Source organism: Felis catus, chromosome D2 (genome assembly GCF_018350175.1).
Source record: "Felis catus isolate Fca126 chromosome D2, F.catus_Fca126_mat1.0, whole genome shotgun sequence".
NCBI classification, from domain to species: Eukaryota; Metazoa; Chordata; class Mammalia; order Carnivora; family Felidae; genus Felis; species Felis catus.
The window spans coordinates 3,346,137-3,363,899 of NC_058378.1; the positions used below are offsets into that span (position 1 = coordinate 3,346,137).

The following is a 17,763-nucleotide window of genomic DNA, read 5'->3' on the forward strand; positions in this document are numbered from 1 at the left end:
TGAGAAAAAAATCAGAATTGTCTGCAGTTAGGAAGTGGAAAGAGTGGGTACCACTCCCTCAAAATAGTAGGCCCAAACACATTGCCCATCAGTTGGATCAAGAGGTTCTGTCTACACTTTTATCTACAGAAAGGATTCTCTTTCTACCTTCTAACTTCCCAGAATAATTATTTGGGACTCAAATCTTCAGAGTCCATAAAAATTCTTCCAGACTGCCGCCATGTCTGTGTGTTGACCAAACATGATAATCCTAGCTTTGTGAAATGAACAGTAGACTTGGTTAGTAAAGAACACTGGGACGTAAAATAAATCACTTTGCTTTAGCTTCGGGTCATTTCTCTTTCAAAATGGTGTTAATGGCATCAACAGCAGTAACCATAATTACAAATGCTCAAGTCCTTCTGTACGAGGGATAGCAATCAGTGCTTTGCATGTATTATCCGGTTCAGTCATCCAGGAACCCAGCAGGCTCTTCTTTGATGCACTTACATTATGCACATCAGTAAGTAGTGAATGGCAATGGTGTAACAAGGAAATTGTATTGATGCATAAGTTACTTTATAGTATGTTTATGTTTTGAAATATTCTGGACAAGCTTTTTCCATACTTAAGAAGAAAGACTTGTGAGAAGATCTTAAGAAAAAAGCTGAAAATCTGCAGTCCCTTTATTTAGTACAAGTAGAACCTGAATTAGCATCTATACCTGATAGATATGTCTGCTTGGAGAAGTTATAGATATAGATGAAGTGACTGCAGAGTTATTTTTTCTGAATTAGAATAATGGACTCATGAAGAAAGCTAAACACCCAACCAAGTTTCTACTTTGGATGAAAAAGGTCTCCACCTGGTAGCAAATCACCCTCAATACCTACTTTTTGAAGGAAGGAACACAGACCCCAGGGTTTAATGTTGGCAAACATAGGCCATGATGTTTTGTGAAAATATCATTAAGTATTTAACTGTTCTAGTGTTTTTATTGATTTTAGACTACTTTGGTTTCTGTTAGTGCTCTGGATACAAGAATACATGTGTCTTTCAGTTACGTATGTACAGCATTATAGAACTATCTGTTCTGCTTTCGTCCTGATTTTATAAAAGGAGAAATTGAAGGTGAGCGGGGTTAAGTAATCCAGCCACCTTCACACAGTTGGTAAGTGGTGGACCCAGGACTGGATTCTGTCACTTCCAGAGCAGGCTGTCTTAACTTCTGTGACATGAATATCAAACTAAGTTTAATTCCTTTTTCCTGATTGCAACTGTTTACCATTATTATTATTATTATTATTATTATTATTATTATTATTATTATTGCAAAAGGAAAATTTCACAGAAGAGGAGCCTGTCTTGGGTCCTAACATATTCTTCAAGACAGATCTCTTCAGGTTAACACCTGTTGATCAATGGATCCCTCTACTTTGATGCAGTATGTCTCATCACCTGTAATAATAGCCTTTGTTCTGGTCTGCTCTCTGGTAATAGAGCCATCCAGCTTCCTTAATCAGTGCTGCATTATGTATCCCACCCTTTTCTTTTTCATGTATCTGTGTCTTTATATTCCAAATGGAGTCAGGAGTAGGAATAGATTTTCAGCATCACACGGGAGGAGGGGTTAAACAGAAAGTTTTACTGGAAAAGGTGGAAGCTTGCAGAACAAGAGAGGAGGCAAAGTTACCATCCTCTCCCCAAATGCCCAGATTTCCTGCTAGACAGCTGTTGGCCAGCCTTGTCTCGGTACCCAGATGCCCAGGCTCACACCCTTACCCGTGGCAAGTGCAGTCCCCACCGCCAGGTTGCAGACAGACCCTCCATGACCCTGGGCCACGAGTCCCCTGCTCTACTGGGAGGAGGTGGAAGACGGGGCTCTCTGGGAAAACCAGAAGGAACACCAACATTCTTCTTCCTCCTCCTTCTTCCTCCTCCTCCCCTTTCCCACCCCTCCTCCTCCCCTCTCCCACCCCTCCTCCTCCTCCTCCTCCTCCTCCTCCTCCTTCCTGATTCATTCATTCTTTCTTTCTCTCCCTCTTCCTTCTTCTCCCTCTTTCTTTCTTCCCCCTCCTCCTCCTCCTCCTCCTCCTCCTCATCCTCGTCCTCATCCTCGTCCTCATCCTGGTCCTCATCCTCATCCTCCTCCTTCTTCTTTTGAAAAATATTCCCTTTGTGTCATGCCTCCTTCAGCCATGCTCCATTCTCTCTGGTTCTCCAAACTTTTGCTGTAAGGTGACATGGCTTGTGAAAGTATTGAGAGATTTTGGCAACATGAGGGCATATTCTGGTGAAGGAGAAGAGAAGCTCTTCCTCTGTCACCATACCAGCACTAGGACCAGTTACTGCTGAGTCCCAGTCACCAAAACCACAGAGCTGACAAGGAAGCAAGAAAACAGTTAGATTTTCTCCATGAAAATTAAAAAAAAAAAAATTACGTAAAGTATAAGTCCAGATACGTTGTTTTAGTTTCACTGTGTGAATTGTCATTAACATAATGATTACACCTTCCTCTGGTTACAACCCATTTGGACCCTAAAGGGGAGCTCACTGCCCCATCCTTCCATGTGTCCACATGGTGTGTCCCTGTGCCTTCAGACACTGCTGCCCCTTCAGTGATGCATGGGTGAGTCAAGGCATAAACCTCATGTTAGCTGACCTGCTATTGTACATTCCTTTGTTTATTTATTTTTATTTATATAAACCCAAGTTAGTTCACATACAGTGTAGTATTAGTTTCAGGAGTAGGGGCGCCTGGGTGGCTCGGTTGGTTATGTGTCCGCCTTCAGCTCAGGTCATGATCTCACAGTTTGTGGATTCAAACCCTGCGTTGGGCTCTGTGCTGACAGCTCAGAGCCTGGAGCCTGCTTTGGATTCTGTGTCTCCCTCTGTCTCTGCCCCTCCCCCACTCATTCATTCATTCATTCATTCTCTCTCTCTCAAAAATAAATAAAGATTTAAAACAATTAATAAAAAATGGAGTAGAACCCAGTGATTCATCACTTACATGTAACACCCAGTGTTCATCCCAAAAAGTGCCCTCCTTAATACCCATCACCCATTTGGCCCATCCCTCACCCACCTGCCCTCCAGCAACCCTGATTGTTGTCTGTATTTGAGTCTCTTATGACTTGCCTCCCTCCCTGTTTTTATATTATTTTTACTTCCCTTCCCCTATGTTCATCTGTTTTGTGTCTTAAATTCCACATATGTATGAAATCATATGATATTTGGCTATGACTGACTGATTTCACTTAGCATAATACACTCTAGTTCCATCCACGTTTTTGAAAATGCCAAGATTACATTCTTTTTGATTGCCGAGTAATACTCCATTGTATCTCTTATGGTTTGCCTCCCTCTCTATTTTTATTTTATTTAAACAGAAAATAGAATCCCATTGACTTCCCTAATACTGAAAGTACTTACCACATAATTTTTAAGGGTTAGTTGTATGAATTATTTGTAAATAAGTGTGTACTTGAGCCTTGAACATATTACTAGGTCAGAAAATGCCATCATTGGGACCCCTGGGTGGCTCAATCATTTGAGTGTCTGACTCTTGATTTCCGCCCAGGTCATGATCTCACAGTTCATGGATTCGAGCCCCTTGTAGTGCTCTAGGCTGACAGCATAAAGCCTACTTGGGATTTTCTCCCTCCCTCTCTCTCTGCCCCTCCACCCCTAGCACTCTTTTCTTTTGCTCAAGATAAATAAACTTCAAAAAAAGAAAAGAAAATGCCATCATTGTCAGACTGTACTTTTGGATGTATTATCTGTAGCTAGTCATTTGCCATTTCAAAAAAAAAAATAGAAGAATCACTTTCACTCAGTTTTTATATCTATGTGTACTAGTATGTGGAAAAAGTAGAAGGAAATAATTTTCACTTAGACATGCATTTGTGTGTGTGTGTTTAATCATTATTCAGACTTATTGTTACAGAAGAACAATTGTTCCTTTCAACATTCCCTAGGCAGGTAAAACTCACTGATAATAACGTTTTAAAGAAATATTATAGCTATTACTATTGTTATTATTACTATTACTATTAATTTGCTGAGAAAATCTTCCAAAGAGACCCCCCCCCCCTTTATTTGTAACTATACAATGATATAACATTTGGGCCTTAAGAAAATGCAGCTGTCACATTTTGCATTATTATTCAAGCTAGATTTATATTTATGGATTATCTATATATTATTGTGTGCTATCCTGAGGCAATGGGTTCTGTAGATATTCCATTTATTCTAATGTTTTTCAGGGGGTACATTTTTATTTGCATAGCCACATCTTTTCTAGATGCCATAATTTTAATAAAATGGATGGGCTGAAAATGATTGCCCTAAGCTATAGTGCACTACTCTTTGGCAAAGGGATTGTTGGTTTGTGTGTGGGCGTGGGGTGCGGAATGGGATTTGAATTGCATCAGTGCTGTTTGCATCCAACTTGTAAAATGCATGGAATCTTTAACAAAATAGGGAAGATTGGAGATGTCCTGTCTTTTCAACTCATCCAACAAATGTCCACAATTTAGCCTGCTGAAAGGATAATAAGAAAGCAAGCATCACAATGCCACATTGGACTAGCATGTTGTTCTGGTCAAGCACCCCAGACGTGTCTTAGAGAAGAATGGACTCAGTCATGGGTCTGCACACTACTTTTGACTTTCACATTGAGATTTATGTTTTATGGATTTGCTCTAAGATGAAAGAAGAAAGAAACAGTTCTCACCATGGGAGACCCTGCTATTTCTTTATCTCTTCCTTTTCTTCCTTTCTCTTATTTTCAGGACATCTCTTTTCATATCGGAAGTCTTACTGAGTGAACTGAAGTATCAGCCTCTGTTACTTCAGGATCTCCTTTTGCTCAGGGTGAAACCCAGTGATGGCTCCTGTGAGAAGCAATGGACAGGGAGGGGAGCAGGTTTAAGTTGTCCAAAGGGAAACAAGAAATAGATGATGAAACTCACCAAGTGGCTGAATCTCTGCCTGCCACCCTCATCTCCAAAGAAACATCATTTATAAATAGTGGAATAAAGGTGATTTTCACCCTTTTGAAACAGGACGTCTTCTGTATCATGCCAGATGTTACGTTGGATGTTTTTTGCTTTAAAACAGACTTGCCGGTCAGCTGGCATTTAAGCGTATGATCTTGTTAAAGATGCTGTACAAGTAGGATATGTCTTCAAATAACTGTCTGTGGCCCGCAGGTACGATTCTGGTGGATAACATGCTGATCAAAGGGACTGCGGGAGGACCAGACCCCACCATCGAACTTTCCTTAAAGGACAACGTGGATTACTGGGTGTTGCTAGACCCCGTCAAGCAAATGCTCTTCCTGAACAGCACGGGCAGAGTTCTGGATAGAGACGTTAGTGACTCTTTTTTCCTTTTGTCCCTGTGTTACAACCTTACTATAGTTTTCATCACTGCATGTGTTTGTTGAGGATGATCTCAGACTTTCTTTATATGATTTGAGATTCTTTTCTGTGGTTATCAACAAAAACATTTGTTTAACTCCTTGAAGGAAGAATAAGAAGGGGAGGGGCCATCTGGGTCTGGGAGAATGATTGGCGTGGAGGGTAGATGTTCACACTAAGGGGTGGTGACTTTGGAAGAGCGGGGAGGCAGAGCGAGGGCCCGCGGCAGAGTGTGGGCGTGCAACAGGTGTTGCTTGAGGATGCAGAGTGACAGGAAGAGCACAGGGGCTGCCGTCACTAGGAGTGAGCTCGGGGTGAGGGATGGGTTTGTGGCCGTGCGCGTGTAGGGCTGGGGAAAAATCAAAAGAAGGTGAGCGGGAGTTTCCTGGCAATGTGCCAGCCAGCTGTGACCTAAGCAGTAAGGCAGCCTGACCTACGTATTGTGTCATGAAGAATAGCTCAGCTACCAAAGCTGCTGAATGTCTCATTTCCAAAAAAGTGGGAAGACTTGGGTAGATTTATGTAGGCTTCTAAGTGTTGAGTGCAGAGATGAGTGTGCGTGTGCGTGCATGTGGCCGGGCGTGCACGACAGTAATTGTGCAGGACCTTGGGAGTACATCTAAACATGTGTGTACTCCCAAATTTCCAGGTCATGAAATCCAAATGTCAGACCCTCAGCGTAATGAACCTGAATCATCTCCCTGCATCACTGCGATTTATGATCCACTCTACAATACGGTGTGTGGAGTGGATGACCCCTGACGTAGTTCATGTCTAAAATTCGGAGTCTCTTAGAGCTTTGTGGTCAGGGGGTGGGTGGGAGGGTATAGGACAGGTTGGGTTGTCTTTGTCCACTTGGGGGCCCCACACGCAGCTGACTGAGCAGATGTGAAGCACAGGTGGCAGTGGACAGTATGAGTGACACTGTCAGGCTCAACATGGGGGAAAAAGTCAGCCTGGATGCTGCCCCCGGTCCTCCACCACCCCTTACTGACTGCTGTTTATACCCCACACTTTACAATTTTGGCCGGGCGGCTATGAGAGTATAAAATGGAATGGGAACCATTATTATCTATTATCATAGCTTAATTTATGTCCTAAGTCATAACTTTTGTGACAGTAGTGTGGATAATGGCACCCAGGCTGCACCAGTGCCCCCAGCTGCGACCATACAGGCTCCCTTTCCTGGCCTTCATTAGGGGCATTCACATCCACCTCACATGGATTTCATTATGTAACCTGTTAGGAGAATTATAGAATACTCATCTAGACCACTGTTATTTTATACTGTTTCCTTTTCTTAAAATCACCTACTACCTAAGTATAATAATTTACTAGTTTACTGGCAAATTACTTTCTTTTTGACACCATTTTTTCCATGTGATATTAAAAGCAGAAGTTCTAGAGTGAATGAGTAGAGACAAAGGATATACTTCAGTATAAATAAATGGTGTTCTGTGTCTCCAACCTAAAACATTATTTAATTACTTACTGAAGATTGCCTTTACCTTCAAAAAAAAGTATCTGCTTCCCTAGTATTATTTTTTATTTCTAATAAGGGCAGCATTTATTGGACATTGGCTCAACTAAAACAGTACCATGGGAATACACTTAAAATTGTTTGACTTGAAAGTAATAATTGAAAAAATTTGAATGAATACAGTTTATGTATTCATCTGGGCTGATTTTTGGTTTATTTATTTATTTTTGAGAGACATAGCAAGCGAGAGAGAGAGAGAGAAAGAAACACAAGCAGGGGGGGGCAGAGAGAGAGAATCCCAAGCAGGATCCATACTCTCAGCACACAGCCCAATGTGGGGCTCAATCCCATGAACTGTGACATCATTACCTGAGCTAAAATCAGGATTCAGATGCTTAACCAAATGAGCCGCCCAAGTGCCCCAGGCTATTTTTATTTTTTAAACACAATAATAAAGCTAATTTCCACCTACTTAAAATGTTCTTTGGACTGGGAATGGTATGGTCAAGTTAAACTTGCCAAGATATTTCCTAAATTAAAGTGTTTTCAGTGGATACGTACGTGAATTATCTAAAGATGCAGATTAGAACATCTAAAGAATATTAAGTGTGAAATGAATATTGCAGAGGAAAATCTATAAACGAAAAGCAAAACATATGCTCACGTAGGTGCGACATATTAGCAACTTGGCAAACAAATTCATTGAAATAATGGGAAGAAATAAGTAAAAGAGATGATAGTACATATGAGGTCAAGGTTAGGTTCACTAAATACAGTATGTACTTTCAATGTAGTATTTTTTAGAGTTTGCTGATTACAGATGCTTTACAGAATCTTTGGATTTTAGAGGTGGAAGGACTCTTAAAGTTTTGCTAGTTCAATTTTTTTCCCATAATAATTTAGACCCAGTGAGTCTTTAACATTTAGCACTTGTCTGTGGTGAAATGAGAATAATAAAACAATGGGGTGATTTTATTTATTTCTTTTTGTCTCCAAAGCTAAGTGTTCATTTTGTTCTGATATCATGCCCTCTTTGCATTTTTTATTTTCTGTGGACCTTGTAGATTATAGATGGCTTTTGCTTTAAAAAAAATTAACATTTATTTATTTTTGAGAGAGAGAGAGACAGAGCATGAGCAGGGTAGGGGCAGAGAGAGAGAGAGAGAGAGAGAGAGAGAGAGAGAGAGAGAGAGAAAGCGTGTGAGCAGAATTGGAAGCAGGCTCCAAGCTCCAAGCTGTCACCACAGAGCCCGACGTGGGACTCAAACCTACTGACTGTGAGATCATGACCTAAGCCGGAGTCGGATGTTTAATCAACTGAGCCACCCAGGCGCCCCTATGGCTTTTGCTTTTTGAAAGTCTTTCTTAAAGAAAGAAAAGATTATCTATCTCATGTTAGCTTTCCATGGTTTTTGCTGGCTTGTTCTTTTCTTTTATGTTGTTGTTGTATATTTTACTAGCCTGCTGCTCTAGTGTGCTGTGTTTAGGTGAAGAGAGTCTAAGTCCACGCAGCTAATTAACTAGTTCGCCATGCTGCCCAACAATTGGTCTTTGGTGTCAGGTAATTCTTCTTGGATAAATGTGTGAGATGGATTTAAGCGAAGCATCAGAAGTCTAAGTGTAAACATAGTAAAAAGAAATGTGGAAGAAGTAAGAAGTGTAAGAATAAGAGTAACTGTGTAGTGTCAACCTGCTGGCTGGTAATGGGGGTCATTGAGTTAAAGAGTGACCATGAAAGGGGAAAAGAATAGTTTGATATAAAAAAAAAAACCCTGCCAAATCTTTATAATATATCAGAAATGAATTGTGTCATTAAGAAATATTTTCTTGGGGCGCCTGGGTGGCGCAGTCGGTTAAGCGTCCGACTTCAGCCAGGTCACGATCTCACGGTCCGTGAGTTCCAGCCCCGCGTCGGGCTCTGGGCTGATGGCGCGGAGCCTGGAGCCTGTTTCCGATTCTGTGTCTCCCTCTCTCTCTGCCCCTCCCCCGTTCATGCTCTGTCTCTCTCTGTCCCAAAAATAAATTAAAAAAAAAAAAAAAAAAAAAAAAAAAAAAAGAAATATTTTCTTGGGCACCTGCGTGTCTCAGCTGGTTAAACAACAGACTTCATTTCATCTCAGGTTATGACTCACGGTTTATGAGTTCAAGCCCCACATCAGGCTCTGTGCTAGTAGCTTTGAATCCTCTCCCCCCCAAAAAATAAATAAATAAACTTAAAAAACAAAAAGAACTATTTCCTTGGAGGCTCACTGTATTGCTGGTTACTAAGGTTTTTTTTTAAATTTTTTTTTAACGTTTATTTATTTTTGAGACAGAGAGAGACAGAGCATGAACGGGGGAGGGGCAGAGAGAGAGGGAGACACAGAATCCGAAGCAGGCTCCAGGCTCCGAGCTTTCAGCACACAGCCCGACGCGGGGCTTGAACTCATGGACTGTGAGATCATGACTTGAGCCGAAGTCGGCCGCTTAACCGACTGAGCCACCCAGGCGCCCCAACTGGTTACTGAGTTTTGATGAGTCAAGGAAATAATGATAGGCTGAAATCAATCTTTCATTGATGGATTTGTTATTACGTTTTCATTTTGGGGAGATAGAGCACTTAGTCAGGATTACCATCAAATGTATGGACTCGTTTCTCAAGAAAAAGTTTATTTGCACATAGATAAATTGCCACCAAATTCAAGAGTTTCACTAATTACCAAGGTTACCTAGACCCCAGGTTATAGGTTTCGCCTTGGGAAAGCATCTTCCTACTTTTTTTACTCTTAAATTGTTAGAGGGTTTTACATTTCAAAATCAGTAATTGTAAACAGAAGCAAGAAAAGGAGTTGTTGGCTGTACTTTCATACTATACTTTCATATAGCAGCCCACTACAGTAACTGACTGTGGTCCTAATGCTTTCCTGAGCCATTAATTGCCTGCCACGTTTTCCATAATAGAAAGCGATCTCCATGTGACTCGGAAAAAATAAATTTCAGTATAAGCTCTTGCTTCAATCCAGCTTACTATGTCCTATATTAATCTTTGAATTTTTTAAATTCTTGTGAATTGCTCTCCCTGATGCCGTGACGCTTTTACGACTTTATTCATCAAAGTCTAACGGTGTTTATTCTGAAAATTCTTAACCTAGCGCCCATCTGTTTTATGTGAAGCGCAGACTATTGCTGCTAGTAAAGGAGTGTGGTAAACACATGTTTTCAGTCCAAATCCAATCACAACTGGAAATTTTAATTTTATTTAACAGTAAAATAATATCAGCTTATGTCACATATCAGAAAATAAAAATCATATGTGCAAACATTATTTTCCATCTAAGGAAAATATTGAATATTTATCCTGCTGTATATTATTTCAAACATATATATGTGTTGGCGTGTGTCTTTATACTATCACACTGGGTATGATGTTTCAGCCTGCTTTTTTAATGTGATTTGTAATATACTTCCTTCCATGTGAATGAACGTATATATAATCATTTTTAATGGCTGCATAGTGTTTCATTGGATGAATAAATCGAGATTCTTTTTCAAAACAGTCTATTTTGGACATCAAGTTGGAAGTTATTGATGATTTTCTTTTCTTGCCATATCTTTGTCCAGTTTTGATATCAGGGTATTGCTGGCCACATAAAATGAGTTTAAAAGAATTCCCTCTTCTATCTTGGAAGAGTTTGAGATGGATTGGTCTCCATTTGTCTTTGAATGCTTGGTAGGATAGACCAGAAAAGCCATCTGGTCCTGGACTTTTACTTGTTGGGAGGGTTTTGATGACTGATTCTATTTCCATGCTAGTAATTATTCTGTTCAGATTTTCTATTTCCTCATTATTCAGTCCTGTTAGATGGTATATTTCTAGGAGTTTGTCCATTTCTTCCAGTCTGCCCAATTTGTTGAGACATAATTGTTCATAGTAGTCTCTTCTGATCCTTTGAGGTATCAGATATAATGTCTTCTTGTTTCTATTTTTTTTAATATACGAAAATCATTGTCAAATTGGTTTCCATACAACACCCAGTGCTCATCCCAAAAGATGCCCTCTTCAGTACCCATCACCCACCCTCCTCTCCCTCTCCCCCCATCAACCCTCAGTTTGTTCTCAGTTTTTAAGAGTCTCTTATGCTTTAGCTCTCTCCCACTCCAACTTCTTTTTTTTCCTTCCCCCCCCCCCATGGGTTTCTGTTAAGTTTCATACATACCTTTCTCTGTATGGCTTATTTCACTTAGCATAACACTCTCCAGTTCCATCCATGTTGCTACAAAAGGCCATATTTCATTCTTTCTCATTGCCACCTAGTACTCCATTGTGTATATAAACCACAATTTCTTAAAATGTTTTTTTAATGTTTTATTTTATTTTTGAGACAGGGAGAGACAGAGCATGAACAGGGGAGGGTCAGAGAGAGGGAGACACAGAATCTGAAACAGGCTCCAGGCTCTGAGCTGTCAGCACAGAGCCCAACGTGGGGCTCAAACCCACGGACCGTGAGATCATGACCTGAGCCGAAGTCGGCCACTTAACTGACTGAACCACCCAGGCTCCCCAAACCACAATTTCTTTATCCATTCATCAGTTGATGGACATTTAGGCTCTTTCCATAATTTGGCTATTGTTGAGAGTGCTGCTGTAAACATTGGGGTAAAAGTGCCCCTATGCATCAGCACTCCTGTATCCCTTGGGTAAATTCCTAGCAGTGCTATTGCTGGGTCATAGGGTAGGTCTATTTTTAATTTTCTGAGGAACCTCCACACTGTTTTCCAGAGTGGCTGCACCAATTTGCATTCCCACCAACAGTGCAAGAGGGTTCCCGTTTCTCCACATCCCCGCCAGCATCTATAGTCTCCTGATTTATTCATTTTGGCCACTCTGACTGGCGTGAGGTGATATCTGAGTGTGGTTTTGATTTGTATTTCCCTGATGAGGAGCGATGGTGAGCATCTTTTCATGTGCCTGTTGGCCATCCGGATGTCGTCTTTAGAGAAGTGTCTATTCATATTTTCTGCCCATTTCTTCACTGGATTATTTGTTTTTCGGGTGTGGAGTTTGGTGAGCTCTTTATAGATTTTGGATACTAGCCCTTTGTCTGATATGTCATTTGCAAATATCTTTTCCCATTCCGTTGGTTGCCTTTTAGTTTTGTTGATTGTTTCCTTTGCTGTGCAGAAGCTTTTTATCTTCATGAGTTCCCAATAGTTCATTTTTGCTTTTAATTCCCTTGTCTTTGGGGATGTGTCAAGTAAGAAATTGCTACGGCTGAGGTCAGAGAGGTCTTTTCCTGTTTTCTCCTCTAGGGTTTTGATGGTTTCCTGTCTCACATTCAGGTCCTTTATCCATTTTGAGTTTATTTTTTGTGAATGGTGTGAGAAAGTGGTCTAGTTCCAACCTTCTGCATGTTGCTGTCCAGGTCTCCCAGCACCATTTGTTAAAGAGACTGTCTTTTTTCCATTGGATGTTCTTTCCTGCTTTGTCAAAGATTAGTTGGCCATACATTTGTGGCTCTAGTTCTGGGGTTTCTATTCTATTCCATTGGTCTATGTGTCTGTTTTTGTGCCAATACCATGCTGTCTTGATGATTACAGCTTTGTTTTAGAGGCTAAAGTCTGGGATTGTGATGCCTCCTGCTTTGGTCTTCTTCTTCAAAATTCCTTTGGCTATTCGGGGCCTTTTGTGGTTCCATATGAATTTTAGGATTGCTTGTTCTAGTTTTGAGAAGAATGCTGGTGCAATTTTGATTGGGATTGCATTGAATGTGTAGATAGCTTTGGATAGTATTGACATTTTGACAATATTTATTCTTCCAATCCATGAGAATGGAATGTTTTTCCATTTCTTTATATCTTCTTCAATTTCCTTCATAAGCTTTCTATAGATTTCAGCATACAGGTCTTTTATGTCTTTGGTTAATTTATTCCTAGGTATTTTATGCTTCTTGGTGCAATTGTGAATGGGATCAGTTTCTTTATTTGTCTTTCTGTTGTTTCATTGTTAGTGTATAGGAATGCAACTGATTTCTATACATTGATTATGTATCCTGCAACTTTGCTGAATTCATGTTTCAGTTCTAGCAGACTTTTGGTGGAGTCTATTGGATTTTCCATGTACAATATCATGTCATCTGCAAAAAGTGAAAGCTTAACTTCATCCTTGCCAATTTTGATGCCTTTGATTTCCTTTTGTTGTCTGATTGCTGATGCTAGAATGTCTCACACTATGTTAAACAACAGCAGTGAGAGTGGATATCCCTGTCGTGTTCCTGATCTTAGGGAAAAAGCTCTCAGTTTTTCCCCATTGAGGATGATGTTAGCTGTGGGTTTTCATAAATGGCTTTTATGATGTTTAAGTATGTTCCTTCTATCCCGACTTTCTCAAGGGTTTTCATTAAGAAAGGATGCTGAATTTTGTCAAATGCTTTTTCTGCATCGATTGGCAGGATCATATGGTTCTTATCTTTTCTTTTATTAATGTGATGTATCACATTGATTGATTTGCGAATGTTGAACCAGTCCTGCAGCCCAGGAATGAATCCCACTTGATCATGGTGAATAATTCTTTTTATATGCTGTTGAATTTGATTTGCTAGTATCTTATTGAGAATTTTTGCATCCATATTCATCAGGGATATTGGCCTGTAGTTCTCTTTTTTTACTGGGTCTCTGTCTGGTTTAGGAATCAGAGTAATACTGGCTTCATAGAATGAGTCTGGAAGTTTTTCTTCCTTTTCTATTTTTTGGAATAGCTTGAGAAGGATAGGTATTATCTCTGCTTTAAACGTCTGGTAGAACTCCCCTGGGAAGCCATCTGGTCCTGGACTCTTATTTGTTGGGAGGTTTGTGATAACTGATTCAATTTCTTCGCTGGTTATGGGTCTGTTCAAGCTTTCTATTTCCTCCTGATTGAGTTTTGGAAGTGTGTGGGTGTTTAGGAATTTGTCCATTTCTTCCAGGTTGTCCAGTTTGTTGGCATATAATTTTTCATAGTACTCCCTGATAATTGCTTGTATTTCTGAGGGATTGGTTTATTCATTCCATTTTCATTCATGATTTTATCTATTTGGGTCATCTCCCTTTTCTTTTTGAGAAGCCTGGCTAGAGGTTTATCAATTTTGTTTACTTTTTCAAAAACCCAACTCTTGGTTTCATTGATCTGCTCTACAGTTTTTTTTAGATTCTATATTGTTTATTTCTGGTCTGATCTTTGTTATTTCTCTTCTTCTGCTGGTTTAGGGTGTCTTTGGTGTTCTGCTTCTATTTCCTTTAGGTTTGCTGTTTGATTTTGTATTTGGGTTTTTTATTGTTTCTTGATATAGGCCTGGATTGCAATTTATTTTCCTCTCAGGACTGCCTTCACTGCATCCCAAAGCATTTGGATTATTGTATTTTCATTTTTTGTAAATTTTTTTTTTACGTTTATTTATTTTTGAGACAGAGAGAGACAGAGCATGAACAGGGGAGGGGCAGAGAGAGAGGGAGACACAGAATCCGAAACAGGCTCCAGGCTCTGAGCTGTCAGCACAGAGCCCGATGCAGGGCTCGAACTCACGGACTGCGAGATCATGACCTGAGCCGAAGTCAGTTGCCCAACCGACTGAGCCACCCAGGCGCCCCTGTATTTTCATTTTTGTTTGTTTCCATATATTTTTTAATTTCTTCTCTAATTGCCTGGTTGGCGCATTCATTCTTTAGTAGGGTGTTCTTTAACCTCGATGCCTTTGGAGGTTTTCCAGACTTTTTCCTGTGGTTGATTTCAAGCTTCATAGCATTGTGGTCTGAAAGTGTGCATGGTAGGATCTCAATTCTTGTATACTTATGAAGGGCTGTTTTGTGACCCAGTGTGTGATCTATCTTGGAGAATGTTCCATGTGCACTCGAGAAGAAAGTATATTCTGTTGCTTTGGGAAGCAGAGTTCTAAATATATCTGTCAAGTCTATCTGATCCAATGTATCATTCAGGGTCCTTGTTTCTTTATTGACCGTGTGTCTAGATGATCTATCCATTGTTGTAAGTGGAGTATTCAAGTCCCCTGCAATTACCACATTCTTATCAATAAGGTTGCTTATGTTTATGAGTCATTGTTGTATATATTTGGGGGCTCCCGTGTTCGGCGCATAGACATTTATAATTGTTAGCTCTTCCTGATGGATAGACCCTGTAATTATTATTTAATGCCCTTCATCTTTTGTTACAGTCTTTAATTTAAAGTCTAGTTTGTCTGATAAAAGTATGGCTACTCCAGCTTTCTTTTGACTTCCAGTAGCATGATAAATAGTTCTCCATCCCCTCACTTTCAATCTGTAGGTGTCCTCAGGTCTAAAATGAGTCTCTTGTAGACAGCAAATAGATGGGTCTTGGTTTTTTTTTTTATCCATTCTGATACCCTATGTCTTTTGGTTGGAGCATTTAGTCCATTTACATTCAGTGTTTTATAGAAAGATATGGGTTTAGAGTCATGGTGATGTCTGTAGGTTTCATGCTTGTAGCAATGTCTCTGGTACTTTGTCTCACAGGATCCCCCTTAGGATCTCTTGTAGGGCAGGTTTAGTGGTGATGAATTCACCTTCAGTTTTTGTTTGTATGGGAAGACCTTTATCTCTCCTTCTATTCTAAATGACAGCTTTGCTGGATAAAGGATTCTCGGCTGCGTATTTTTTCCGCTCATCACATTGAAGATCTCCTGCCATTCCTTTCTGGCCTGCCAAGTTTCAGTAGAGAGATCGGTCATGAGTCTTATAGGTCTCCCTTTATATGTTAGAGCATGTTTATCCCTAGCTGCTTTCAGAATTTTCTCTTGTTTCTAATTGTGTTTATTTGAATCCTCTTTTTTGTTTTTGTTTTTTTTTTCCCCATTGGTGAGTCCAGCTCAAGGTGGCTCAATTTTGTTACTCTTTTCAAAGACAGCTGTTAATTTGGTTGCTTTTTTTTTGTTGTCTTTTAGTCTGTATTTCATTTATTTCCAATCTGAAATTTGTTATTTTCTCTCTTCTACTAACTTTGGATTTCATTTGCTCTTCTTTTTCTAGTTCATTTAGATGTAAAGTTAGATTATTTATTTGAGATTTTTCTTATCTTTTGATGTAGGCATTTATGAACTTCACTTTTAGCACTGCTTTTGCTGTATCTCGTCAGTTTTGGTACATTGTATTTCTACTTTCAATTGTCTCAAGGTATTTTTTTTTTTATTTCTCTTTTCATTTTTTTCTTTGGTCTTTTGGGTTTTCAGTTGCATGTAGTTTAATCTCCATTGTATATGAATTTTCTAGTTTTCTTCTTATAATTGATTTCTAGTTTTATACCATTGTGGTTGGAAAGGACATGATACGGTTTCAATATTCTTAAATTTATTAAGGCTCATTTTATGGCTTACCATGTGATCTATCTTGGAGAAAGTTCCCTGTGCACTTGAGAAGAAGTATATTCAGTTGCTCTTGAATAGAAGATTCTGTATGTGTCTAAGTCCATCTGGTCTAATGGGTTGTTCAAGGCTGATGTTTCCTTAATGATTCTCTGTCTGAATGATCTATGCATCGATGTAAGTGGGGCATTAAAGTCCCCTACCATTATTGTATTGCTGTCTGTTTTTCCCTTTATGTCTGTTAATATTTACTTTATAAATTTAGGTGCTCTTATGTTGTGTGCATAAATATTTACAAATGTCATATCCTCGTGTTGGACTGACCTCATTATCATTATTAATGTCTTTCTCTGTCTCTTATTACAGTCTGTGTTTTGAAGTCTTTTTTCTTTTTTCTGATATAATACAGCTTATCCTGTATCCGATTAGTTTCCTGATGTGCAGTTACTTAGATTGTTGCCAAAAGTCTTTGTGTTGTTTATTTCGTGAGTATAATGAATCATCACAAAAAATGTAGGGATGCTCTGAATAGCAAAACAGAGCCCACAATCAGGGGTTGACCCTACTAACAATGCCCAAGCTCCATAGTATGGTCACTAGGGTAGAATTCATTTTAGTGTTTCTTAGGGGAAAGTTGCTCTGGAAATTTTTTATTAGTGGGATTTTTTTCCATGGAGCTTTTCAAATACAATGATGCTTGTCTAAGTGTCTTAGCCCATCTGGGCTGCTGTAAAAAATGCCAAAGGCTGGGTGCCTTATAAACAGCAGAAACTTATTTCTCACAGTTCCAGAGGCTGAATGTGTGAGACCAGGTGCCAGCACAGTCAGGCACAGGTCCTCTCCAGGTTGCAGACTTCTTTTATTCTTACATTGTGGAAAAGGACAAGGACTCTGTCTTAGACCTCTGTTAGAAGGGTGTTGATCTCATCACCTAGTCACCTGATTCATGTTGTTAAAGGGGGAATAAGAAGTAGATGATGAAACTCACCAAGTGTTAGAATTTCTGCCTTTTACCTTCACCCCCTCCCCAAAATATATTTTATGAGTAGCATAATAAAGGTGTGTTTACCATTGTTAAATCATGCTTAAAGTTGAATAAATTCTGCATTGAGACATACTTCCAAGTGAGCCAAAGACCCCACCTCCTAATACCATCACATTGATCATTAGTATTGCCACATGTGAATTTGGGAGGGTCAGAACATACAAACACTTGCATAGGAATATTCTTATTTTATTCAAAGTTCTTTGTCTTATAAGGAAGGCACAAAAATGCCTTCAAATTAGCTGAAGTTGATTGGTGAAGAATATTCAGAATATCAACATCATAGGTGCACCTGGGTGGCTTAGTTAGTTAGGTGCCTGACTCAACTCAGGTCTTGATGTCAGGGATGTGGGTTCAAGCCCTGCTTCGGGTTCGTTGTTGGGCATGAAACCTACTAAAAAGAAAAAAAAAAGGAATATCAACATCACAGAAATGAAAAATAATTTGATTTTTTTTTGTATTGTATTGAATATTGTAAATTTGCCAGGG

General features: G+C 39.5%; 1 protein-coding gene across 7 annotated transcripts in view; it reads left to right on the top strand.

Moving 5' to 3' along the window:
* PCDH15 (protocadherin related 15) overlaps positions 1–17,763 on the top strand; it is a 1,549,353-nt gene that overhangs the window by 1,021,994 nt on the left and 509,596 nt on the right. For all 7 annotated transcript variants that reach the window (XM_045040943.1, XM_045040941.1, XM_045040940.1 and 4 more), the window contains one exon: positions 5,193–5,353. In XM_045040943.1, the coding sequence (XP_044896878.1) occupies positions 5,193–5,353 (161 nt within the window). The remainder of the gene's footprint in view (positions 1–5,192; positions 5,354–17,763) is intronic.